Below are 27,181 nucleotides of genomic sequence, written 5' to 3'. Positions count from 1 at the left end.
CTGCTTCATGTTGTCTGTCACTGCTGCTTCATGTTGTCTGCCACTGCTACCTCATGTTGTCTGCCACTGCTGCTTCATGTTATCTCTCACTGCTACCTCATGATGTCTGCCACTGCTGCTTCATGTTGTCTGCCACTGCTACCTCATGATGTCTGTCACTGCTGCTGCATGTTGTCTGCCACTGTTACCTCATGATGTCTGCCACTGTTGCATCATGTTGTCTGCCACTGCTGCTTCATGTTGTCTGCCACTGCTACCTCATGATGTCTACCACTGATGTCGCCAAAGAATCGAACATTTCTGCTATTTTGAAGTCAATTTCAAGGTACTTTTCATCGTGAAACCAATTAAAATCATATTTATTTTTGTAGTATATCTTCCATTCTATCACATAAGACCAAATAAAACGAGAATACAACTATAAAAACCATACAAAAATATACAGCTAGCTGGAGGCTAATGGCTGAGAAGTGAACTCCGTTATTTATGGTCCGATTTCTTTCATTTTCGGTGTACGTTAAGAAGCATCTTTTCATCATACATTGCCCAAGTTTCAATAAGATAGTCCAACAAACAACTGAGATCCAATTCCCTAGATCAAGAGCAAGAGCCCCCTCACCAGTGTCAATTAACTTCACTTGAGGCCCGCTCGCATCTGGAAGCAAAAAATTGACCGAGCAGATGCTCGTATCTGGAAAAACTCGCACGTGGATGCACTCGTAAGTAGAGGTTCCACTGTATGTGCTTGTACAAGTATGTGTAGTGTGACCTAAGTGTAAGAAGAAGTTGCATGTTTATGAGACAGAAAAAAGACACCAGAAATCCTACTATCATGTAAGACAATTACAGGCTTTCATTTTACACTCACTTGGCAGGATGGTAGTACCTCCCTGGGTGGTTCCTGTCTACCAACCTACTACCTACAATGTGTTATATATCTTTATATAGGCTTCTAAACTGTTGTATCTGGGTGCCTCTGCAAAGACAGTGATTATGTATGAGTGAGGTGAAAGTGTTAAATGATGATGAAAGTATTTTCTTTTTGGGGATTTTCTTTATTTTTGGGTCACCCTGCCTAGGTGGGAGATGGCTGACTTGTTGAAAAATAATAATAATAATTTTTTGAGTGTGATTAATGGCCTTAAAATTGTTTATTATGCTCTCTTGATTATGATATCTGTATGTACTCTGATAGTAAATTAGTCATAGTAGCAGCAGATAAGCTTTGATAGTGTCAACAAGACAAAAGAAAAACTTTCATATTCGCTAGAACACCATCCTGAGCACCCTAAGCACACACACCGGTGCATAGAAAAGTTGAATGTACAAAGTCTGTTTAAAGAATTTTTTGCTGAGAAAGCCTATAAGAAGAACACATAGAAAAGGAGAATGTTTAGAATACAAAAAGGGTTACTGAGCTACTTAAATAAAAAATATTACAATGAAAGAAAGACAGTCTAAATCATGAGATTATTGATGTAATCCAAAAACTTAAACATTTGTACCAGACACGAGAAGCAGAAAGGGAACAAATGGACCCTCGAACAACTATATTAATCCGTTCCAGAGAGCTCATTGTTAGATGAAATTATCATTAGCAGAATTAATTTTCCTCATAAGAAATAATGGAAATCAAATTAATCCATTCCTGACACCCCAAAATATGAAAAAAATTTTTTTTTACCACATGAAATATACATTTTCCTACACACGAAAAGAAGGAGACATGCATGATATATATTATTGTGCAATGAAGAATAAATGACATTTACCTTTATTGAAGATCTGGTGATGAGTGATGGGATGGGAGGAGGGGAGATGATGAACATCATTATTGTTTGGAAGGGGAATCCCCTTCCATGAGGACTTGAAGTAGCAAGTTCTTTTCCGGGGTTACTTCCTTTCTTTGTTTTTTAATGCCACTAGGACCAGCTTGAGAGTCACTGGACCTCTGTCACACAACAAATCTGTCCATAGAGCTCTGTACCTCGCGTTCCTTTAAGATTTGCCTAAAATGGGCCACAACATTGTCATTGTAATAGTCACCAGCACGGCTTGCAATAGCTGTGCTAGGGTGATTTTTATCTATAAAGGTTTGGACCTCAACCCACTTTGCACAAATTTCCTTAATCTTTGAAGAAGGCAGCTTCCTCAATTTCTCTCTCCCCTCTGAAGCAGTTTCCTCAGTTGTGGCCTCTTGCTGTTGCAGATGCTCCTGCAGCTCATCAGTGGTTAGTTCTTCATTGTCCTCCACCAGCTCTTCCACATCCTCCCCACTAACCTCTAACCCCAAGGACTTCCCCAACGCCACAGTAGATTCCACAACTGGCATAGGCTTCTCAGGGTTAGCCCCAAACCCTTCAAAATCCCTCTCTTCTACACATTCTGGCCACAATTTCCTCCAAGCAGAGTTCAAGGTCTTCTTAGTCACTCCCTCCCATGCCTTACCTATAAGGTTTATGCAACTGAGGATGCTAAAATGATCTTTCCAAAGCTCTCTTAGGGTCAATCAAGTGTCTGAGGTCACTTCGAAGCACTCTTGAAACATAGCTTTTGTGTAGAGTTTTTTGAAGTTTGAAATGACCTGCTGGTCCTTGGGCTGCAGGAGAGTAGTAGTATTTGGAGGCAAAAATCTCACTTTTATGAAGCTCATTTCCCCCGAAATTTGCTCTGCCAAATCTGAAGAATGACCAGGAGCATTGTCTAATACCAGGAGGCACTTAAGGTCCAATTTATTTTCCAGGAGGTAATTTTTCACAGTGGGGCCAAACACATGGTGAAACCAGTCATAGAAAAAGTCCCTAGTGACCCATGCCTTACTGTTTGCCCTCCACATCACACACAAATTAGCCTTGAGGACATTGTTTTTCCTGAACACACTTGGAGTTTCAGAGTGATACATGAATAGAGGCTTCACTCTGCAATCCCCACTAGCATTACTACACAATAGTAAGGTTAGCCTGTCTTCATAGGCTTGTGTCTTGGGAGTGCTTTTTCCTCCTGTGTAATGTAGGTCTTGTTTGGCATTTTCTTCCAAAACAGGCCTGTTTTGTCACAATTAAACACTTGTTGGGGTTTCAATCCTTCAGCCTCTATGTACTCCTTGAATTCCTGCACATATTTTTCAGCCGCTTTTTGGTCCGAACTGGCAGCCTCACCATGCCTTATCACATTATGTATGCCACTCCGATTCTTAAATCTCTCAAACCAACCTTTACTGACCTTAAATTCATTCACATCACCACTAGTTGCAGGCATTTTTTTAATTAAATCGGCATGCAACTTCCTATCCTCTTTGCATATGATCGCTTGAGAGATTTTATCTCTTGATATCTGTTTTTCGTTTATCCACACCAATAACAGTCTCTCAACATCTTCGAGTATTTGTGATCTCTGTTTTGAAAACATACTTGCACCTTTCATAACAACAGCTTCCTTAATTGCCTTTCTGTTGGCCAAGATAGTAGTGATGGTTGATTGGGGTTTGTTATACAACCTGGCCAGCTCGGAGACACGCACTCCACTTTCGTACTTTGCAATTATCTCTCTTTTTCAATTCCATACTAATTCTCACCCTTTTTACTACAGGGTTGGCACTAGAAGCTTTCTTGGGGCCCACTTTGCAGTTACAAGCATATTTTGCAGTTACAAGCACTAAAAACACTGGAATAATGCAAAATGTACCGAATGTATGTGTGGATGCGACCACACTGGCTGGCTTGTAAACACTGGCACACCATGGGCAGCGAAGGTGTGCTCAGGCTACACGTGGACATGTTCTGGACGAATCACGTTGGTCGAGTTTTTCATCGTTGGTCGGGCGAAATTTTTTACGCTCAAATGCTCGGTTGGACGAATTTATCGTTTGACGATGCCTTCGCTGGCTGAGGGTCCTCTGTACTGAAAATACAAGTTGAGCATTGCTTGTAGTTTGGCCATTACTCATAGGAGGTATATATACTGATGATGAAAAAAGAAATAAGTGAAATCTTAAAAGACCATTATGAATCAATGTTCGGCACTCCACTAAATTAACCCTTTGAGGGTCCGTCCCATAGTTCTACGGCTTCGAAGCTTGGGTCCTAACTGTAGAGCTGCAGCCTGAGCTTAGCTCACTCAGATAAGCTGTAAGCAGTAAATTTAGGCCTAGATATGAGAGAATACATATATGTGGTAAGTGTGCACCACATAAAACAAATACTACAGCACTCAGTGCATAATGAGAAAAAAAAACTGCGACCGTATTTTAGGATTAAAACAGCGACTTTGCGGTGTTTTTTCGTATGTTTTTTACAGTTGTATTCACAATTTCTCGATCTCATTTGATAGAATGGAAGATATACGTATTACAGAAGCAGAGATGATTTTAATTGGTCCAAGCCGTAGAACTATGACTTGAGCTCAACTCACTCAGATAAGCTGTAAGCAGTAAATTTGGGCCTAGATATGAGAGAATACATCCAAGTGGTAAGTGTGCACCACATAAAACAAATACTGCAGCATGCAGTGCATAATGAGAAAACTGCGACCATATTTTTGGATTAAAACAGTGATTTTCCGGTGTTTTTTCGTATGTTTTTCACAGTTGTATTGGAATTTCTTGGTCTCATTTGATAGAATGGAAGATATACTACAGAAATAGAGATGATTTTGATTGGTTTTATTACTGAAAATGGCTTGAAACTGAGCTCAAAGTAGCAGAAATGTTAAATTTTTGCCGATGTTCAAGAGTAAACAAATGACGTCACGCTTATAATACACATCAGCTGGTGGGTCTAATATACGTTCACGAATGTGTTGATATTATTTATACAATTACTACAATATTGCATAACAGTTAATCTATTTTTTGGTGTGAATAAAAATTCATTATGTGAATAAAAAATAAAAATAAAATTAATTTGTAAAGCCTGAAAATGGAACTGATAAATAGAGGAAATATTAGTTTAGTGCCAGGAATGCCTGCATTGTTTATTCTGGACCCTATTTTGAAATTGGGATATTTTGAACTTTGTGTTAAATTGGCCAAATTACCAATTTTTGATCACTTTATTGGGTAGTTGAAACAGTTGACTGGGCAAATTCTTGTGCTCGATCGATAAAATATAGTGGTACCCCGAGTTTCATACAGCTCCCAATTCGAACAATTATGTAAGTGTATTATTGTAAATGCTTTTGTAAGTGTATTTTTGGGGGTCTGAAATGGACTAATCTAATTTACATTATTCCTTATGGGAACAAATTTGTTCAGTAATGGCACTCGAACGGCGTTCTGGAATGAATTATGGCTGAAACTCTGGGTACCACTGTAGAAGTAATACTAGTGAAATAGCTAAGGATTTGGTCGACTGGAATAATGTAATTGGCCTAAAATGGGAGTCAAAGTCGGCAAAATTGCCGATGTGTAAATATCGCTGATGCAGCAAAATTCACAAGAGCGTAATTTTGTCAGTTTTCCATCAGATTTTGTACTTTTTGTTTTATTACCTTCAGAAAAAGATTCTAAAGTGGTGGATGCAGATTTTTTATATTACTTCTGATTGTCCTAGGAATCACATATCTGATGTAAGTACTAACCGAACAGAATTTTTAAATAAGAAATAGGAAATATCTCCACATACACAACACCAAGACTATACAACATACTACCAGTAGATATCAGAAATACTGCAGGAACAAGTGTAGAAGTCCTCAAGATAACATTGAATCACTACCTACCAAGATTCAGATCATATGGGCTGTGATGTAGTATATGTGGGGTAGCAGGCCACACAAGCAACAGTTTGGTTGACCAGGCATTCACCAGAAAAGCCTAGCCCCTGGTCAAGCAGCAGAAGTAAGGAAATATTAGAAACAGGCTACAGGTAAATCACAGGCTAAAGAAACTAGGTATTTTTAGTAAGCTTTGACTGAGCATGTCACAAAAGTGTAGAGTGAAAGATTATTATTTCATCAATTTAGAATGAGTGAAAGCTATGAGAGTCTGTTCTTTTACTGCTAGTGACAGAAATTATTAGGATGCTTACATAGCTCAGTAAGAGTAAACTGCTAATTACCTGAATGAAAGGGAACTTGCAGGGAGGCTTGGAAAGTTTTTGAATTTTTTTGTGAGCAATATGGTATGCCTTCAGAACTGCCAGAATGTGAGGTAACTTGTAAGTCACTGTAATTTAATTTGTATCAGAAATAATTTGTGGGATTAATTTTCAGATTTCTAGAACAAAGATCCGTTTGTCTTATAATAGTATATGGTGGTACCTCAGTATGCATTCTTAATCCTTTCCAAGACCTTGGACTTATACCAAACAGGACATATACCAAATGAATTTTCCCATAAGATATATAGTGGTACCTTGACTTATGAGTGCCCCAACTTACGAGTTTTCCAAGTTACGAGCCATCGCTTGGTCAATTTTTTGCTTTGAGTTGTGAGTCAAAATCTGAGTTACTAGCTAGCTTCAGATACGCTTCAGATATAATAATAAAATATAATAATTGCTCTGGAATGCTTTAAATGTCATATGTATTTTGTATAGGTACAAAGAGGAAGAAAAAAGAATGGAAGAAGTACAAAAGAAGTTCACAGTAGAGGGGTTAACTGGTGTGTTCGTCTGTGTTTTTACATTCTTGGTGTCTCTTGTGGCAGCTTAATTAAGAAATGATTATACTCGGTGAACAGTGTATGTCGATGATGATAATAATAATAATAATTTATATAATAATAATACAGTGGAACCTCTACTTGTGGGTGCATCCACGTGCGAGTTTTTCCAAATACATACGAGCAGTCGACAGGTTGATTTTTTGCTTCCATATGCGAGCAAAATTTCCATAATTGAGCAGACCTCAAGGGAGGTTCCTTACACTGGTGAGGGGCTCTTGCTCTTGATCTAGGGAATTGTATCTCATTTGTTTGTTGGACTATCTTATTGAAACTTAGGCAATGTATGATGGAAAGATGCTTCTTAACGTATACCAAAAATGAAAGAAATTGGAGCATAAATAATAGAGTTAACTTCTCAGCAATTAGCCACCCCTTAGCGGTATTTTCGTATGGTTTTTATGGTTGTATTCTCGGTTTTTTGGTCTCATTTGATAGAATGGAAGATATATTACAGAAATAGATATGATTTTCATTGCTTTCACGACGAAAAGTACCTTGATATTGAGCTCAACGAGGGAGAAATGCTCGTTTGCTTGACTATGTTCAAGAGTAAACAAATGACATCACTGTCCATTCCAATATGCAGTCGTGAATGGGTTGACATTAATTATACAATTATTGCAATAAGGCATAACATTAAATCTTACATTTTTTGTGTGAATAAATATTACAAATTATTTATATTGTAATAATAGTAATAATAATAGTATCAGTCTGTAGTGGAAGGAAGGCGGGGTAGGGGTCGGCCTAGGAAAGGTTGGAGGGAGGGGGTAAAGGAGGTTTTGTGTGCGAGGGGCTTGGACTTCCAGCAGGCATGCGTGAGCGTGTTTGATAGGAGTGAATGGAGACAAATGGTTTTTAATACTTGACGTGCTGTTGGAGTGTGAGCAAAGTAACATTTATGAAGGGGTTCAGGGAAACCGGCAGGCCGGACTTGAGTCCTGGAGATGGGAAGTACAGTGCCTGCACTCTGAAGGAGGGGTGTTAATGTTGCAGTTTAAAAACTGTAGTGTAAAGCACCCTTCTGGCAAGACAGTGATGGAGTGAATGATGGTGGAAGTTTTTCTTTTTCGGGCCACCCTGCCTTGGTGGGAATCAGCCAGTGTGATAATAAATAAATAATAAATAAAATAATAATATGTATAATAACAATAATACATATAATAATAATAGTATAATAATATAATACAATAATAATAATATAATACATATAATAATAATGTACTACATAATAATAGTGGTCCCTCATTTATCATTGTTACTCTGTTCCTGGAAGTGCGATGATTATCGAAAAAGACGATTTTCGAATCAATTTTCCCCATAAGAAATATTTTTTGTTTTAATACTTCTGGGTGTCACACCCAGAAGTATTAAAACAAAAATTTTTTTTACATGAAATATAGATGTAGTACATAATCATTACAATGGGACATGATGAATGAAACATTAACAGCATAACACTTACCTTTAGTGGCGATTCTTCTTAGTGTATGGAAGACTGGAGGAGGAGAAAGATTTGATTAGTTACTGTTTGGAAGGGGAATCCCCTTCCATCAACACCTCAGGTACCAAGTGCTTTACTGGGTTTACTTCTCTTCTCTGTTTCTTAATGCCACTAGGACCACCTTGAGAGTCACTGGAGTCCTGTCTCACAAAAAAAGTGTCCAGAGAGCTCTATTTCTGGCATCTCTTTAAAACTTCCCTAAAATGGGCCAAGACTCTGTCACTGTACAAGTTGCTGATATGGCTTGCAGCATCCTTCTCAGGGTGATGTTTCTCCATAAATCTTTCCATCCTACCCCACATTTCAAAAATCTCTTTAATTTCTGAAGAAGGCACCTTCTTCCATCTCTCTTCCTCCTCCTCTGCAGCAAGATTCTGAGCTGCGATCTGTTGCTGTTCCTGCTGAAGCTCTTGCAGCTCCTCAGTGGTTAGCTTTTCCTTGTGGTCCTCCACCAACTCTTCCACATCCTCCAAACTCACATCCAACCCCATGGAACTCCCCAATGCCACAATAGAGTTCACAACTGACATAGGCTCATCAGGGTCAGCCACAAACCATTCAAAATCCCTCTTGTTGACACAATCTGGCCACAATTTTCTCCAAGCAGAGTTCAAAGTCCTGGTAGTCACTCCCTCCCAAGCCTTACCTGTAAGGATGTCATATTGTTCAATGATGTTTTTCTTAAATCGTATTTCTCACTTTCTTTACCAAAGGCTTGGCACTAGGAGCTTTCTTTGGAGCCATGGTAGCTTATTTAGCACTTGCAAGCACTAAAATGAATAGAATATTATGAAATATTTTGTATGAACATGTGAGGGGTCCATTGTTCACTGGTAAACAATGGCACAGTGGCTGGGAAGGGAGGTCGAGGCAGCTCAGAGCGTGAGTACGCATCCTGGACGAAGGATGATTAGCGAGTGAACCGACCATTTGCGAGCCCATGTTTGGATGAGAATAGCACGACGATTTCTGAAAAGGATAACTATCGAGCCGGGCGATTATTGAGGGACCACTGTAATTATAATAATAGACGGCTTCAAAAGGCCGTCACTCGATGGCAGTGTTTACCACAACAAGAGGGAGCGGTTGTGGCTGCCTCCACCTGTTACATATTGACATATTTTATTCATTCTAGAGTATATATCAGGTTTCTATGTTATTTATATTGTTTATTATTTCAATTTAGATGAAGTGTGATAGATAAATAAGCCGTAGAGTTGATAGTGAAATATTCAAGGAGTATTTTGTCCTGTCTCCAGACAAACTCTCATTGGCTGCCACCACACATATAATGACTTTCTTTCTAGAGTATACATCAGCTTTCTATGTTATTTACATTGTTTGTTATGTCATATTAGATGAACTGTGATAGATAAATAAGCCGTAGAGTTAAAGATAACGAAATATTCAAGGAGTACTTTGTCCTGTTTCCAGAGAAACTTGTTGACCAACGCCGCTGCCACACATTTTTTTTTCTTCAACTATCCAGCTGTATCCCACCGAGGCAGGATGGCCCAAAAAGAAAAACAAAAGTTTCTCTTTTTAAATTTAGTAATCTATACAGGAGAAGGGGTTACTATCCCCTTGCTCCCAGCATTTTAGTCACCTCTTACAACACGCATGGCTTACGGAGGAAGAATTCTGTTCCACTTTCCCATGGAGATGAGAGGAAATAAACAAGAATAAGAACTAGAAAGAAAATAGAAGAAAACCCAGAGGTGTGTGTATATATATGCCTGTGGTTTGTTGAAAAAAAAAAAATGTATGTGTAGTGTGACCTAAGTGTAAGTAAAAGTAGCAAGATATACATAAGAACATAAGAACATAAGAACATAAGAATGTAGGAACACTGCAGAAGGCCTACTGGCCCATTCGAGGCAAGTCCTTATCAAAACGACATCTACCTAAAGCTACTCAAGAAACAACTCTCACACCCCCCAACACCAATCAAACCCAGCCCCTCCCACTCATATATTTGTCCAGTCTCTTCTTAAAGCTGCCCAAGGTCCTAGCCTCTATCACCCCACTGGGAAGACTGTTCCACGCATCTACAACTCTGTTAGAAAACCAGTACTTACCTATGTCCTTTCTAAATCTAAATTTATCCAACTTAAATCCATTATTCCTGGTTCTTACCTGGTTCGACACCCTCAGTACTTTATTAATGTCTCCCTTGTTTATGCCCGTCATCCACTTATACACTTCAATGATATCTCCCCTCATTCTACGCCTCTCCAGAGAGTGGAGATTTAAGGCTTTAAGTCTATCTTCATACGGGAGGTTCCTTACACAGTAAATCATTTTAGTCATTCTTCTCTGTATGTTCTCTAATGAGTCTATGTCCATCCTGTAGTAAGGGGACCAAAACTGAGCAGCATAATCTAAATGAGGCCTCACTAGTGATGTATAGAGCTGTAAAATAACTTTTGGACTTCTGTTACTTATACTGAAATCTTGCATGTTCATGAGACAGAAAAGGGACACCAGCAATCCTACCATCATGTAAAACAATTACAGGCTTTCGTTTTACACTCACTTGGCAGGACGGTAGTACCTCCCTGAGCGGTTGCTGTCTACCAATCTACTATCTACCACCGCCACACATTTTTTTTTCTTCCAACAAGTCGGCCGTCTCCCACCGAGGCAGGGTGACCCAAAAAAGAAAGAAAATCCCCAAAAATAAAATACTTTCATCATCATTCAACACTTTCACCACACTCACACATTATCACTGTTTTTGCAGAGGTGCTCAGAATACAACAGTTTAGAAGCATATACATATAAAGATACACAACATATCCCTCCAAACTGCCAATATCCCAAACCCCTCCTTTAAAGTGTAGGCATTGTACTTCCTATTTCCAGGACTCAAGTCCGACTATATGAAAATAACCGGTTTTCCTGATTCCCTTCACTAAATATTACCCTGCTCACACTCCAATAGATCGTCAGGTCCCAAGTACCATTCGTCTCCATTCACTCCTATCTAACACGCTCATGCACGCTTGCTGGAAGTCCAAGCCCCTTGCCCACAAAACCTCCTTTACCCCCTCTCTCCAACCCTTTCGAGGACGACCCCTACCCCGCCTTCCTTCCCCTATAGATTTATATGCTTTCCATGTCATTCTACTTTGATCCATTCTCTCTAAATGACCAAACCACCTCAACAACCCCTCTTCTGCCCTCTGACTAATACTTTTATTAACTCCACACCTTTTTCTAATTTCCACACTCCGAATTTTCTGCATATAATGACGTATTTTATTCATTCTAGAGTATATATCAGGTTTCTATGTTATTTATATTGTTATGTCATATTAGATGAACTGTGATAGATAAATAAACCGTATAGATGATAGCGAAATTATTTGAGAAGTATGTATTTTGTCCGGTCTCCAGACAAACTGTCGTCGACCGCTGACACCGCCCATACCACTACATGAATTACATATTTTATTCATTTTAGAGTAGATATCAGTTTTCTATATTATTTATATTGTTTATTATGTCATATTAGATCACGTGAGATAGATAAATAAGCCGTAAAGTTGATATTAGTGAAATTATTGAAGCACAGAATTCCACTGGAACGGATTAATTGCATTTCAGTTAATTTAAATGAGAAAAATTGACTCTGCATACGAGCAAATCCAGTTGCGAGCAAGGTCATGGAACGGATTAAACTCGCAAGTAGAGGTTCCACTGTACTAATAATCGCTCTGGAATGCTTTAAATATCAGCCACCAAACCTATACGAAATACGTATGACATTTAACCCTTTGAGGGTCGACAGGCCCTCTCCGAGACTCGTTCTCAGGGTCGCCAAATTTAAAAAAAAAAAAAAAATTTCTTATGAAAAGATAGAGAATCTTTTCCCGATCATAATGACACCAAAAGTATGAAATTTATGGAAAACTTACGGAATTATGCTCTCGCGAAGTTAGTGGCCTTGGCGATGTTTACGCATCGGCGATTTTGCCCACTTTGAGCCCCATTTTCGGCCAATTCCACTGTACTAGTCAACAAAAAACATGAATATTTTGCTAGAACTCCATTTTTTTCTATCGAATGAGTGCAAGAAACCACCCATTTACCAATTTCAACTATCCAGTACAGTGGTTAGAATTTAGCAATTTTGCCAATTTCACACAAATTTGAAAAGATGCCAATTTCCGAATAGGGTCCAGAATAAACAAGAAAGACATTCCTGGCACTAAAATGACATTTCCTCTGTTCATTAGTCATGTCTCAAGGCCCCTCTTACATTCTTTTGCTTTCCACTTTGAATTTTTATTCTCACAAAAAATAGAAGATTTACTGTTATGCAGACTACTGCATTAGTGCAAAAAATGGTATAAATAATATTGGCGCACTTGCAAAAGAATATTAGACTCACCAGTTGACATGTATTGGACGCTTGACATGATTTGTTTACTTCTGAACTTTGGTAAAAATCGAACATTTCTGCTACTTTGAGCTCAATTTCAAGGTACTTTTCATTGTAAAACCAGTCAAAATCATCTCAATTTCTGTAATATGTCTTCCATTCTATAAAATGAGACCAAGAAAACTAGAATACAACAATAAATACCATACGAAAATACAGTGCAAAGTCGCTGTTTTATTCCAAAAAAACGGGTAAAGTTTTTTTTTTCTCATTATGCACTGTGTGCTGCAAGATTTTTTTTTATACTGTGCACACTGACCACATAGACCTATTCTTTCATATGTAGGCCTACCAGCTTTCTCCCACTAGATTTGAGGGCGCTAGAATTTAGGCGTACTAGTACGTCAAAAACCCTGGGTCGTAAGCCGTACTAGTACGGCCGAAACCCCCAAAGGGTTAAAGCACGCCAGAGTGATTATTATATTTTATTACATTTTATTATTATTATTATTAATTATTATCACCATCGACATTGTCCACTGAGTATAATCATTTCTTCATTAAGCTGTCACAAGAGACACCGAGAATGTTAAAACAGATGAACACACCAGCTAACCCCCTACTGTGAACTTCTTTTGTACTTCTTCCATTCTTTGTTCTTCTTCCTCTGTACAATAAATACTCACCTCTCACCCTACATTAACCCTTAAACTGTCCAAACATAGATCTACGTTCACATGTGTAGTGCTCCAAAAGTAGATCTACATTTTTTTTACATATTTTCAAATATAAAAAAAAAAAAGTAGATCAAAGTTTTTTTACACGCTTTCAAATGTAAAAAAAAAAGATCTAGGTTTTTTACATACTTTCAAATGTTGAAAAAACGTAGATCTACGTTTGGACAGTTTAAGGGTTTAAACTACAAATATTTTAAGGTAAGTAATGAGTGTGCTGTATGTGCATTATATATGCTACAATAAATATTACTCACTTCTCACCCTACATATATTTTAAAGTAAGTAATGAGTGTACTGTATGTGTATTTTACTTTTTTATTGTTTTCTGTAATATGTAAGAGTTAATCAAGTTGGAGTTTCCTTTTTATTGATTTTCTTTCTTTCTTTCTAATATACGTATTTAATTTACCATTTGGCATGGTTACAAAGTGGGTGGAGCTAGCTATAGCAGAGGGAGAAGCCAGCAGTGTCTCAGTAGCTGATGCTACCCCATGGTGTGTATTTACCCCAAGGTAAATACACTTTATAAAGCCAGTTTATTTCTTTACATTCTCTTTTATTATGTTGTATTATGTTTTTATGCAATATTTCTTATTTATAAATACTTTTTCTCGTTTAAAAACCCATAACAAAAAAAACTGGGTGGTTTTTTGGGGGCTGGAGCGGATTAATGGCATTTCAGTTAATTTCAACAAGGAAAAATTATTTGATATAGTACAAGCAAATTGAGTTATGAGCTGGGTCATTGAATGAATTAAACTCGTAAGTCAAGGTACCACTGTATAGGGAAAACAATTACTCTGTTCCTATGAAAAAGCAATCCTATTGTTATTGGCATATTCTACATTGATTGGGTTGTATAAAATAATTCAAACACTGCTTAATACTAAAATATGTAATTTAAACACTGCTTAATACAGTGGACCCCCGGTTTACGATCAGCTCCCAATGCGACCAATTATGTAAGTGTATTTATATAAGTGCGTTTGTATGTGTATGTTTGGGGGTCTGAAATGGACTAATCTAATTCACAATATTCCTTAAGGGAGCAAATTCGGTCAGTTTTGGCACCTGAACATACTTCCGGAATGAAATAATATCGTAAATCGGGGGTCCACTGTACTAAAATATGTAATTTTTAAACACTGCTTAATACACCTACCATCCGACTTACGACTGAGTTCGGTTCTGAGAAAACGGTTGTAAGTCGAAATGGTCGTAAGTCGAACTTTACTACTGAATATCAACAAAACATTTTTGTAATGACTTTATTTTATTGTTTTATTTTGGTATTTCATGTTTTACTTTACTTTTTATGTTGTTAGTACTGTATTTTATACTGTAAGGTTTAGGATAAACACTGTGTACAACACAAATAGTTGTTTATTTCCCAGAAATTTGGCATAAAAAACACGGTTGTAAGTCGAGTGGTCATAAGTCAAGCAGGTCGTAAGTCGGATGATAGGTGTACTAAGATATGTAATTCAAACACTGCTTAATACTAAAATGCATACATAAATACAAAAGAATTAGATAAAATAAATGCAAATTTAACCTCACTTTACTTTGCTGAAAAGAATCGAGTGCCTGCTAGGATAGTGCTGAGAAGGGAAGAGGAGGAATTGTTATTGTTTGGAAGGAGAGTCTCCTCCTCTTTTCTCTCCCTCTTTTCCCTATTTGGACCTGGTTGTAGCTCACCAGGTTTGACTTTTACTAAAAATCTGTCCAAAGAACTTTGCTTCTGCCTTCTCTGAATGTTTTGGAAATGTGACATTGTCTGGTCATTCCAGACAGTGCTGTTACGGCTTGTTTGGGCTTTGTTGGGGTGGTACTTCTCTGCAAAGTTTTTGATGTCCATCCATTTGGCAAAGATTTCCTTGATTAATGAAGTAGGGGCTTCCTCTATCTCCTCTTCCGAGCCTGAAGAGAGTGCATCCATCTTAGTCTTGTGCTGCTCCTCCTCAAGTTCCTGCAGCTCCTCAGTGGTCAGCTCTTCCCTGTGCCCCTCCACTAACTCCTCCACATCACCATCACTCACATTCAGACACATGGACCTGCCCAGAGAGACAATATCGTCCACTATAGACACAGCCTCAAAGCCTTCAAGGTCCCTTTCAGCCACTGCTTCTGGCCATAAATTCCTCCAAGTAGAGTTCATTGTTCTGTATAAAACTTCCTGCCAGGGTTTGTCAATGAGAGATATGCAATGGGCAATAGTAAAGTGATCTTTTCAAAACTCTCTCAAGGTTAACTCTGTGTCAGAGATCACTTCAAAGCACCTCTGGAATAGTGCTTTAGTGCAGAGTTTCTTGAAATTACTGATGACTTGCTGATCCATGGACTGAATGAGAGGAGTTGTGTTAGGGGGAGAAACTTTACAGTGATGAAGTCAAACTCCAGCAGCACATAGTCCTGCAAGCTTGGAGGGTGAGCTGGAGCATTGTCCATTATGAGGAGGGCCTTTAGAGGCAGGTTTTTCTCCTCTAAATAGCTTTTTACACTTGGTGCACAGTGTTGTGACTCATTTTAGCCCATACAAGTTCTAGCATGCGAGTCATATTCCAAACAAAGGTCATATATCAGGCAAAAATTTTTGTGTCCAAACAGGATGTATCCCAAGTTGCACTTATTCCAAAGGGGACGTATACTGAAGTACCATTGTATTTAGTTTTTATAGCATTGAATACTGTATTAGGATATGGTGGTTTTTGGAAACTTCTGGACTATATAGGATTTTACTTTACTTTTGCATGTTATATCTGCTGTTGCTTTGTTCTCCATGTGATAATTTGAAAATAGCTCGTCATTACTTAGAACTTTGTGCAATTTTGTATTTGGAGTCCTGTGTTCTGGACCAACACTGAATAAGCAGAAAGAGGCCAAGCAAATGTTTGGCAAAATTATTTTTTATTATCACACTGGCCGATTCCCACCAAGGCAGGGTGGCCCGAAAAAGAAAAACTTTCACCATCATTCACTCCATCACTGTCTTGCCAGAAGGGTGCTTTACACTACAGTTTTTAAACTGCAGCATTAACACCCCTCCTTCAGAGTGCAGGCACTGTACTTCCCATATCCAGGACTCAAGTCCGGCCTGCCGGTTTCCCTGAACCCCTTCATAAATGTTACTTTGCTCACACTCCAACAGCACGTCAAGTATTAAAAACCATTTGTCTCCATTCACTCCTATCAAACACGCTCATGCATGCCTGCTGGAAGTTCAAGCCCCTCGCACACTAAACCTCCTTTACCCCCTCCCTCCAACCTTTCCTAGGCCGACCCCTACCCCGCCTTCCTTCCACTACAGACTGATACACCCTTGAAGTCATTCTGTTTTGCTCCATTCTCTCTGCATGTCCGAACCACCTCAACAACCCTTCCTCAGCCCTCTGGACAACAGTTTTGGTAATCCCGCACCTCCTCCTAACTTCCAAACTACGAATTCTCTGCATTATATTCACACCACACATTGCCCTCAGACATGACATCTCCACTGCCTCCAGCCTTCTCCTCGCTGCAACATTCATCACCCATGCTTCATACCCATATAAGAGCGTTGGTAAAACTATACTCTCATACATTCCCCTCTTTGCCTCCAAGGACAAAGTTCTTTGTCTCCACAGACTCCTAAGTGCACCACTCACCCTTTTCCCCTCATCAATTCTATGATTCACCTCATCTTTCATAGACCCATCCGCTGACACGTCCACTCCCAAATATCTGAATACATTCACCTCCTCCATACTCTCTCCCTCCAATCTGATATCCAACCTTTCATCACCTAATCTTTTTGTTATCCTCATAACCTTACTATTTCCTGTATTCACTTTTAATTTTCTTCTTTTGCATACCCTACCAAATTCATCCACCAATCTCTGCAACTTCTCTTCAGAATCTCCCAAGAGCACAGTGTCATCAGCAAAGAGCAACTGTGACAACTCCCACTTTGAGTGATTCTTTATCTTTTAACTCCATGCCTCTTGCCAAGACCCTCGCATTTACTTCTCTTACAACCCCATCTATAAATATATTAAACAACCACAGTGACATCACACATCCTTGTCTAAGGCCTACTTTTACTGGGAAATAATTTCCCTCTTTCCTACATACTCTAACTTGAGCCTCACTGTCCCCCCCTATCCACCCTGTCATATGCCTCTTCCAAATCCATAAATGCCACAAAGACCTCTTTAGCCTTATCTAAATACTGTTCCCTTATGTGTTTCACTGTAAACACCTGGTCCACACACCCCCTACCTTTCCTAAAGCTTCCTTGTTCATCTGCTATCCTATTCTCCGTCTTACTCTTAATTCTTTCAATAATAACTCTACCATACACTTTACCAGGTATACTCAACAAACTTATCCCTCTATAATTTTTGCACTCTCTTTTGTCCCCTTTGCCTTTATACAAAGGAACTATGCATGCTCTCTGCCAATCCCTAGGTACCTTACCTTCTTCCATACATTTATTAAATAATTGCACCAACCACTCCGAAACTATATCCCCACCTGCTTTTAACATTTCTATCTATCCCATCAATCCCGGCTGCCTTACCCCCTTTCATTTTACCTACTGCCTCACGAACTTCCCCTACACTCACAACTGGCTCTTCCTCACTCCTACAAGATGTTATTCCTCCTTGCCCTATACACGAAATCACAGCTTCCCTATCTTCATCAATATTTAACAATTCCTCGAAATATTCCCTCCATCTTCCCAATACCTCTAACTCTCCATTTGATAACTCTCCTCTCCTATTTTTAACTGACAAATCCATTTGTTCTCTAGGCTTCCTTAACTTGTTAATCTCACTCCAAAACTTTTTCTTATTTTCAACAAAATTTGTTGATAACATCTCACCCACTCTCTCATTTGCTCTCTTTTTACATTGCTTCAACACTCTCTTAAGCTCTCTCTTTTTTTCCATATACTCTTCCCTCCTTGCATCACTTCTACTTTGTAAAAACTTCTCATATGCTAACTTTTTCTTTACATCATCTTTCCACCAATCGCTCCTCTTCCCTCCCGCACCCACCTTCCTGTAACCACAAACTTCTGCTGAACACTCCAACACTACATTTTTAAACCTACCCCATACCTCTTCGACCCCATTGCCTATGCTCTCAATGACTGAATAATGGTTGTGGAAAATCCCTCCTGCATTAGGTGTTAAGAAGTATTTTCAAGGAATTTCCATATTCACAAGGTCTAAAGAAAAATAGCACCTGCAAATTACTTTATATATTTTACAAGTTAAACAAGTTAAACAAATTAAGAAAGCCTAGGGAAAGTATGGATTTGTCAGTTAAAAACAGAGTAGGGGAGTTAGTAGATGGGGAGAGGGAGGTATTAGGTAGATGGCGAGAATATTTTGAGGAACTTTTAAATGTTGAGGAAGAAAGGGAGGCGGTAATTTCATACACTGGCCAGGGAGGTATACCATCTTTTAGGAGTGAAGAAGAGCAGAATGTAAGTGTGATGGAGGTACGTGAGGCATTACGTAGAATGAAAGGGGGTAAAGCAGCTGGAACTGATGGGATCATGACAGAAATGTTAAAAGCAGGGGGGGATATAGTGTTGGAGTGGTTGGTACTTTCGTTTAATAAATGTATGAAAGAGGGGAAGGTACCTAGGGATTGGCGGAGAGCATGTATAATCCCTTTATATAAAGGGAAAGGGGACAAAAGAGATTGTAAAAATTATAGAGGAATAAGTTTACTGAGTATACCAGGAAAAGCATACGGTAGGGTTATAATTGAAAGAATTAGAGGTAAGACAGAATGTAGGATTGCGGATGAGCAGGGAGGCTTCAGAGTGGGTAGGGGATGTGTAGATCAAGTGTTTACATTGAAGCATATATGTGAACAGTATTTAGATAAAGGTAGGGAAGTTTTTATTGCATTTATGGATTTAGAAAAGGCATATGATAGAGTGGATAGGGGAGCAATGTGGCAGATGTTGCAAGTATATGGAATAGGTGGTAAGTTACTAAATGCTGTTAAGAGTTTTTATGAGGATAGTGAGGCTCAGGTTAGGGTGTGTAGAAGAGAGGGAGAACACTTCCCGGTAAAAGTAGGTCTTAGACAGGGATGTGTAATGTCACCATGGTTGTTTAATATATTTATAGATGGGGTTGTAAAAGAAGTAAATGCTAGGGTGTTCGGGAGAGGGGTGGGATTAAATTATGGGGAATCAAATTCAAAATGGGAATTGACACAGTTACTTTTTGCTGATGATACTGTGCCTATGGGAGATTCTAAAGAAAAATTGTAAAGGTTAGTGGATGAGTTTGGGAATGTGTGTAAAGGTAGAAAGTTGAAAGTGAACATAGAAAAGAATAAGGTGATGAGGGTATCAAATGATTTAGATAAAGAAAAATTGGATATCAAATTGGGGAGAAGGAGTATGGAAGAAGTGAATGTTTTTAGATACTTGGGAGTTGACGTGTCAGCGGATTGGTTTATGAAGGATGAGGTTAATTATAGAATTGATGAGGGAAAAAAGGTGAGTGGTGCATTGAGGTATATGTGGATTCAAAAAACGTTATCTATGGAGGCAAAGAAGGGAATGTATGAAAGTATAGTGGTACCAACACTCTTATATGGATGTGAAGCTTGGGTGGTAAATGCAGCAGCGAGGAGACGGTTGGAGGCAGTGGAGATGTCCTGTCTAAGGGCAATGTGTTTTGTAAATATTATGCAGAAAATTCGGAGTGTGGAAATTAGGAGAAGGTGTGGAGTTAATAAAAGCATTAGTCAGAGGGCAGAAGAGGGGTTGTTGAGGTGGTTTGGTCATTTAGAGAGAAAGGATCAAAGTAGAATGACATGGAAAGCATATAAATCTATAGGGGAAGGAAGGAGGGGCAGGGGTCGTCCTCGAAAGGGTTGGAGAGAGGGGGTAAAGGAGGTTTTGTGGGCGAGGGACTTGGACTTCCAGCAAGCGTGCGTGAGCGTGTTAGATAGGAGTGAATGGAGACGAATGATACTTGGGACCTGACGATGTGTTGGAGTGTGAGCAGGGTAATATTTAGTGAAGGGATTCAGGGAAACCGGTTATTTTCATATAGTCGGACTTGAGTCCTGGAAATGGGAAGTACAATGCCTGCACTTTAAAGGAGGGGTTTGGGATATTGGCAGTTTGGAGGGATATGTTGTGTATCTTTATACGTATATGCTTCTAAACTGTTGTTTTCTGAGCACCTCTGCAAAAACAGTGATAATGTGTGAGTGTGGTGAAAGTGTTGAATGATGATGAAAGTATTTTCTTTTTGGGGATTTTCTTTCTTTTTTGGGTCACCCTGCCTCGGTGGGAGACGACCGACTTGTTGAAAAAAAAAAAAATTACAAGTGTTGCTATCATCAACTGCATAGTGTTCCAGTACTAGAATATTTTTGTCAACTTTTCTACTAACTCTATCAGATTTTCCATTTATAACCAAAGTATAAATCCTGACAGGAAAAGTAGTGAACAAACCTGATCATGGCCACCTGGACTGGGTCAAGATCTGTGAGGCATCTAGCAAGGTGATTACTTTCATTGATTTGGCAGGCCATGAACGATACCTCAAAACCACAGTGTTTGGTATGACTGGCCACCTTCCAGATTTCACAATGCTAATGGTATGTGTACATATTATACATCTCTTAAAACTTGTGCTGCCTTAATAAAAAAGTTTATTATTTTATAAAGAATTTATTATTTTTAACCCTTAAACTGTCCAAACGTAGATCTATGTTTGTACCGCTAGCACTCCAAACGTAGATTTACGTTTTATTTTTCCTGCCTTCAAATTTGGCACTATTGGCCTGAGATGGTGGGCCAGTACAGAATGGGTCTTAGCACTCTGTGTGTGCAGTATTAAAAAATCTGGGACCACTTACCTTGTGGGACTACCAGTTCAATTGAGTGCCTGCTAGAGCAAATGGCATGGCAAATACCAGGGATTCACTGATGTCATGTTGTATTAACACTCCCCTTTTATGAGGAAAGTGATGTTGACCCAGAGTTTAGTGGTTTTGAGATGGATGTGGCCACAAGTGGTCGAGAAAATGTCAAAAACCTCAATAATAACCCATATGCAACATTTGTGCAACATCCTTTCATTTCTGATACCACTGGTAGTGTCATCCTGCCAGAATGTCCTATAACCTATGACCTAAGTAAAGAGACATTTCTGGAATGTGTAATATGTATTTGGCAGGCTGGCTGGCTGGCTTTGACTGTCTCTCTGTCTGTATCTATATCTGTCTGTCTATATCTCTGTCTATATCTCTGTCTATATATCTGTCTCTGTCTGTCTCAGGTACACATAAGGACAGTTATTATATATAGTGTAAATTGCATAGGATAACCCAAAAATTCCAGGCAAAGTGCTATACAGTGCTTGTAGATATAAGGCATAATAAGCATGACTGGCAAGTGATATGCATTTTTTACTTGATCAGGAATGAGACATGATGACTTTGCATCGTGTGTAATACCTGTTGCTTTACAAGCCCCGCTCTGAGACAGAGAGACAAGCAGACGGAAAGACAAACACACAGGCAGACAGAAAGACAGATAAGCAGATGCAGACAAATAGACAGACAGACGGACAGACATGTTTGTGTGTAACATTGAAAACAAATAAAGCCTGGGCTCCCTGGAGCCCAGGCACGTTTATCAAGTGTCATTCCATTGTTGCACTGTCAGCAGTTTAGTGACATTTGTCTTAACACCATTCTTCAAGGATTTTCATATATATTCCAGCATGTCTAAAATATTGCTGAGACCTATAAATACTTTGTGTTTTTAGATAATAGTAAATGAACAAGGCAGGCAAAAATGTTCACCTGTCAGTGCTTTTGTGACTATTTGAGTACTATTTCAGTACCTAATATTAGTGTCAGAACAAAGATTGGCTATGAAATCACAAGAACTACTATAAATTGTAATTATCAGAACATAAAAATTATATAAATTAAAATAAAAACGAGAAAAAAGGTATATCAGCAATTACTTCTGCAAGTGGCAGGACTCGATGTTGTCATCAGGTGAGCATCCAGTGCCAACTTCGTGGTCTTATATCTTGGTAAGTACTGATCCTAAAAAAAAATTTTTGGTCTTATTACACACATAAAATTGCCCTCTTTAATTTAGAAAAAAGAAACTTTTTTTTTTTTTCTCTCAAAATATTTGGAGTGCTGGAATTGAAAACGTAGATCTATGTTTGGACAGTTTAAGGGTTAAAACGAAATTAAATAATTGGGCTCTTAAGTGTAGAAAATAACGGATGCAATGTTGTTCTTATGTAACCTTTCTCTGTTGTATTATATGCTATTGTTTGTTTGAATTTAATGTTTTGTCTACTATACTGTTCAGGGAAGTCTCAATAAATATGAATACACTAGAAACCTGATTAGTCTGCTAGTTGTGTTCTTGAAAACCTAGGCTGTATAAGTAGTAGTGTTATGTGGACTGAGGAACATACTGGAAAAATAGGGTTAGGTTTCTGACAAAATTTTGCAATTTGTCAAAAATAATAGTTTTTTATACTTTGGATTGTAGTTCTTGTTGCCTCTTGATATGCAAGTGTAAGGAGAGAGTTGATCTGGTCCTGCTCACTACCTGTACAAAAATATGACAGGCAGTATCAGTCACCATCACCATCATATGTCAGCATGTCAATATTGGTAAAAATAAGCCACATTTCCCTACAAAAATGTACAAGCAGTGGTTCTTGCTTGCTGATATTCAAGGCTATGGAGAGTGTTGATGTGTCCCCGAACAATAATTACAAAAATGAGACAGGCAGTATCAGCCACCACCACCGCCTATATCAGTAGACTCACGAAATCGTAATGACATGATTGCAAACAAACCATACCACGGGTGGGATTAGAACTCACGATCAGAGAGTCATAAAACTCCAGACCGATGCATTAGCCACTGGGCCAGCTAGCCACAATAAGATACATCCAATTAGGTATATTTATGCACTATAGGAAGGTTAGCATAGGCACCACTGTGACCACAAATGCAAGTTTTTACAGATGAATCTCCAGCTAGCATGGCAGTGATGAACTCTAGCTCAAGTCCCCTCAAAGCTGTCAACATGACTCGTGAAATCGTAATGACGCTGCCCGTGGTATGGTTTGTTTGCAATCGTGTCATTACGATTTCATGAGTCATGTTGACAAGAAGAATTTCTTTTATTCATTGGAACCATGGATAGAGTTAAAAGTGAGCAGGTCATAACAATAAATGGAAAAAAAAAGAAATTGGAATAACTTACACAGCAAGTAGCGCCACCAAACAGTAGCGGCAGGTTGGTGTGGTGACCCTGGAAATTTGAAATTATACTAGTCGTAATTAGTGCTGAATTACTGATTGCCGAATTAGTGATGACCAACCTGTATTGTAATAAAATGGTGTGGGAGTTGTTGTTGGAGGCTTAGAGTGCTGCTGCAGCTTACACTGTATTGAGCCCTGCTTCCTGAGAATCTCTGGCGTTTTTTTTTTTAACACGCTGGCTGTCTCCCACCAAGGCAGGGTGACCCATCATTCACTGTCTAAGCAGACACACACAGATACGACAGATTAGAAGTCACTCCAAACATCAAGTATGCCATACCCCTCCTTTAAAGTGCAGGCATTGTACTTCCCATCTCCAGGACTCAAGTCCGGCTAACCACTTTCCCTGCATCCCTTCACAAAATATTACCCTGCTCACACTCCAACAACTCATCAAGTCCCAGAAACCATTCCTCTCCACTCCTATCTAACATGCTCGCACATGCTGTATGTCCAAGACCCTATCACACAAAACCTCTTTTACTCCATCCTTTCCTAGGAAGACCCCTATCCCTTCTTCCCTCCACTACAGATTTATACGCCCTCCAAGTCATCCTGTTGTGCTCCATCCTCTCTAAATGACCAAACCACCTCAACAACTCATCCTCATCCCTCTGAATAATACTTTTAGTAACTCTGCACCTCCTCTTAATTTCCACACCGAATTCTCTGCATAATAGTTAGGTCACACATTACCCTTAAATGCAACATCTCCACTCCCTCCATCTTCCTCCTCGCTGCAACATTCGTAACCCATGCTCCACACCCATATAAGAGTGTTGGTACTGCTATATATTCCCTTCTTTGCCTCCATGGACAACATTCTTTGTTTCCACAGATACCTCAATGCACCACCCACCTTTTTTTCTTCATCAATTCAGTGGTTTACCTCATCCTTCACAAACCCATCCACTGACAAGTGTACTTCCAAATATTTGAACACATTCACTTCTTCCATACTCCCTCCCTCAAGGTTCAGTATTCAACATTCTCTGGTTTTAGACTGTTGATATTTACTGAGTTTGATCCCATGCTCTTAGATTTTATAGTCTGTACCTGTAATTCTCATGAAGTTACTGTGACTATTCTAATATCCAATTCTAATGTGTGTCTATCTCCTATATTTTTTTCAATCTCTTGCACAAGAATGAAATACAGATGTTTGCTTGTAGATTTTAGAAGCTGGTTTATAACCCAGTAGTAGGTTTATAACCCAGGTAGTAGGTTGGTAGACAGCAACCACCCAGGGAAGTACTACCGTCCTGCCAGATGACTGTGAAACAAAAACCTGTAACTGTTTTGCATGATGGTAGGATTGCTGGTTTCTTTTTCTGTCTCATAAACACGCTAAGATAACAGGGATATCTTGCTACTCCTACTTACACTTTGGTCACACTTCATAGACACGCACATGCATATATATATATACATACATCTAGGTTTTTCTCCTTTTTCTAAATAGCTCTTGTTCTTTTTTATTTCTTCTATTGTCCATGGGGAAGTGGAAAAGAATCTTTCCTCCGTAAGCCATGCGTGTCGTATGAGGCGACTAAAATGCCGGGAGCAATGGGCTAGTAACCCCTTCTCCTGTATACAATTACTAAAAAAGAGAAGAAGAAGAACTTTATAAAACTGGGTTGCTTAAATGTGCGTGGATGTAGTGCGGATGACAAGAAACAGATGATTGCTGATGTTATGAATGAAAAGAAGTTGGATGTCCTGGCCCTAAGCGAAACAAAGCTGAAGGGGGTAGGAGAGTTTCAGTGGGGGGAAATAAATGGGATTAAATCTGGAGTATCTGAGAGAGTTAGAGCAAAGGAAGGGGTAGCAGTAATGTTAAATGATCAGTTATGGAAGGAGAAAAGAGAATATGAATGTGTAAATTCAAGAATTATGTGGATTAAAGTAAAGGTTGGATGCGAGAAGTGGGTCATAATAAGCGTGTATGCACCTGGAGAAGAGAGGAATGCAGAGGAGAGAGAGAGATTTTGGGAGATGTTAAGTGAATGTATAGGAGCCTTTGAACCAAGTGAGAGAGTAATTGTGGTAGGGGACTTGAATGCTAAAGTAGGAGAAACTTTTAGAGAGGGTGTGGTAGGTAAGTTTGGGGTGCCAGGTGTAAATGATAATGGGAGCCCTTTGATTGAACTTTGTATAGAAAGGGGTTTAGTTATAGGTAATACATATTTTAAGAAAAAGAGGATAAATAAGTATACACGATATGATGTAGGGCGAAATGACAGTAGTTTGTTGGATTATGTATTGGTAGATAAAAGACTGTTGAGTAGACTTCAGGATGTACATGTTTATAGAGGGGCCACAGATATATCAGATCACTTTCTAGTTGTAGCTACACTGAGAGTAAAAGGTAGATGGGATACAAGGAGAATAGAAGCATCAGGGAAGAGAGAGGTAAAGGTTTATAAACTAAAAGAGGAGGCAGTTAGGGTAAGATATAAACAGCTATTGGAGGATAGATGGGCTAATGAGAGCATAGGCAATGGGGTCGAAGAGGTATGGGGTAGGTTTAAAAATGTAGTGTTAGAGTGTTCAGCAGAAGTTTGTGGTTACAGGAAAGTGGGTGCAGGAGGGAAGAGGAGCGATTGGTGGAATGATGATGTAAAGAGAGTAGTAAGGGAGAAAAAGTTAGCATATGAGAAGTTTTTACAAAGTAGAAGTGATGCAAGGAGGGAAGAGTATATGGAGAAAAAGAGAGAAGTTAAGAGAGTGGTGAAGCAATGTAAAAAGAGAGCAAATGAGAGAGTGGGTGAGATGTTATCAACAAATTTTGTTGAAAATAAGAAAAAGTTTTGGAGTGAGATTAACAAGTTAAGAAAGCCTAGAGAACAAATGGATTTGTCAGTTAAAAATAGGAGAGGAGAGTTATTAAATGGAGAGTTAGAGGTATTGGGAAGATGGAAGGAATATTTTGAGGAATTGTTAAATGTTGATGAAGATAGGGAAGCTGTGATTTCGTGTATAGGGCAAGGAGGAATAACATCTTGTAGGAGTGAGGAAGAGCCAGTTGTGAGTGTGGGGGAAGTTCGTGAGGCAGTAGGTAAAATGAAAGGGGGTAAGGCAGCCGGGATTGATGGGATAAAGATAGAAATGTTAAAAGCAGGTGGGGATATAGTTTTGGAGTGGTTGGTGCAATTATTTAATAAATGTATGGAAGAGGGTAAGGTACCTAGGGATTGGCAGAGAGCATGCATAGTTCCTTTGTATAAAGGCAAAGGGGATAAAAGAGAGTGCAAAAATTATAGGGGGATAAGTCTGTTGAGTGTACCTGGTAAAGTGTATGGTAGAGTTATAATTGAAAGAATTAAGAGTAAGACGGAGAATAGGATAGCAGATGAACAAGGAGGCTTTAGGAAAGGTAGGGGGTGTGTGGACCAGGTGTTTACAGTGAAACATATAAGTGAACAGTATTTAGATAAGGCTAAAGAGGTCTTTGTGGCATTTATGGATTTGGAAAAGGCGTATGACAGGGTGGATAGGGGGGCAATGTGGCAGATGTTGCAAGTGTATGGTGTAGGAGGTAGGTTACTGAAAG

General features: G+C 39.0%; 1 protein-coding gene across 6 annotated transcripts in view; it reads left to right on the top strand.

Annotated features, from left to right (window-relative positions):
* GTPBP1 (GTP-binding protein 1) overlaps positions 1-27,181 on the top strand; it is a 144,038-nt gene that overhangs the window by 54,478 nt on the left and 62,379 nt on the right. For all 6 annotated transcript variants that reach the window (XR_011392264.1, XM_070087239.1, XM_070087237.1 and 3 more), the window contains one exon: positions 20,752-20,915. Coding sequence is in view for 5 of the 6 variants with exons in the window: in XM_070087239.1 (XP_069943340.1) it covers positions 20,752-20,915 (164 nt within the window). In the remaining variant the exon portion in view is untranslated. The remainder of the gene's footprint in view (positions 1-20,751; positions 20,916-27,181) is intronic.

This window comes from Cherax quadricarinatus, chromosome 21 (genome assembly GCF_038502225.1).
Source record: "Cherax quadricarinatus isolate ZL_2023a chromosome 21, ASM3850222v1, whole genome shotgun sequence".
Lineage (NCBI taxonomy): Eukaryota > Metazoa > Arthropoda > Malacostraca > Decapoda > Parastacidae > Cherax > Cherax quadricarinatus.
Note: the sequence above shows the minus strand (reverse complement) of the source record. Positions and strands in the feature narration are given on the sequence as shown.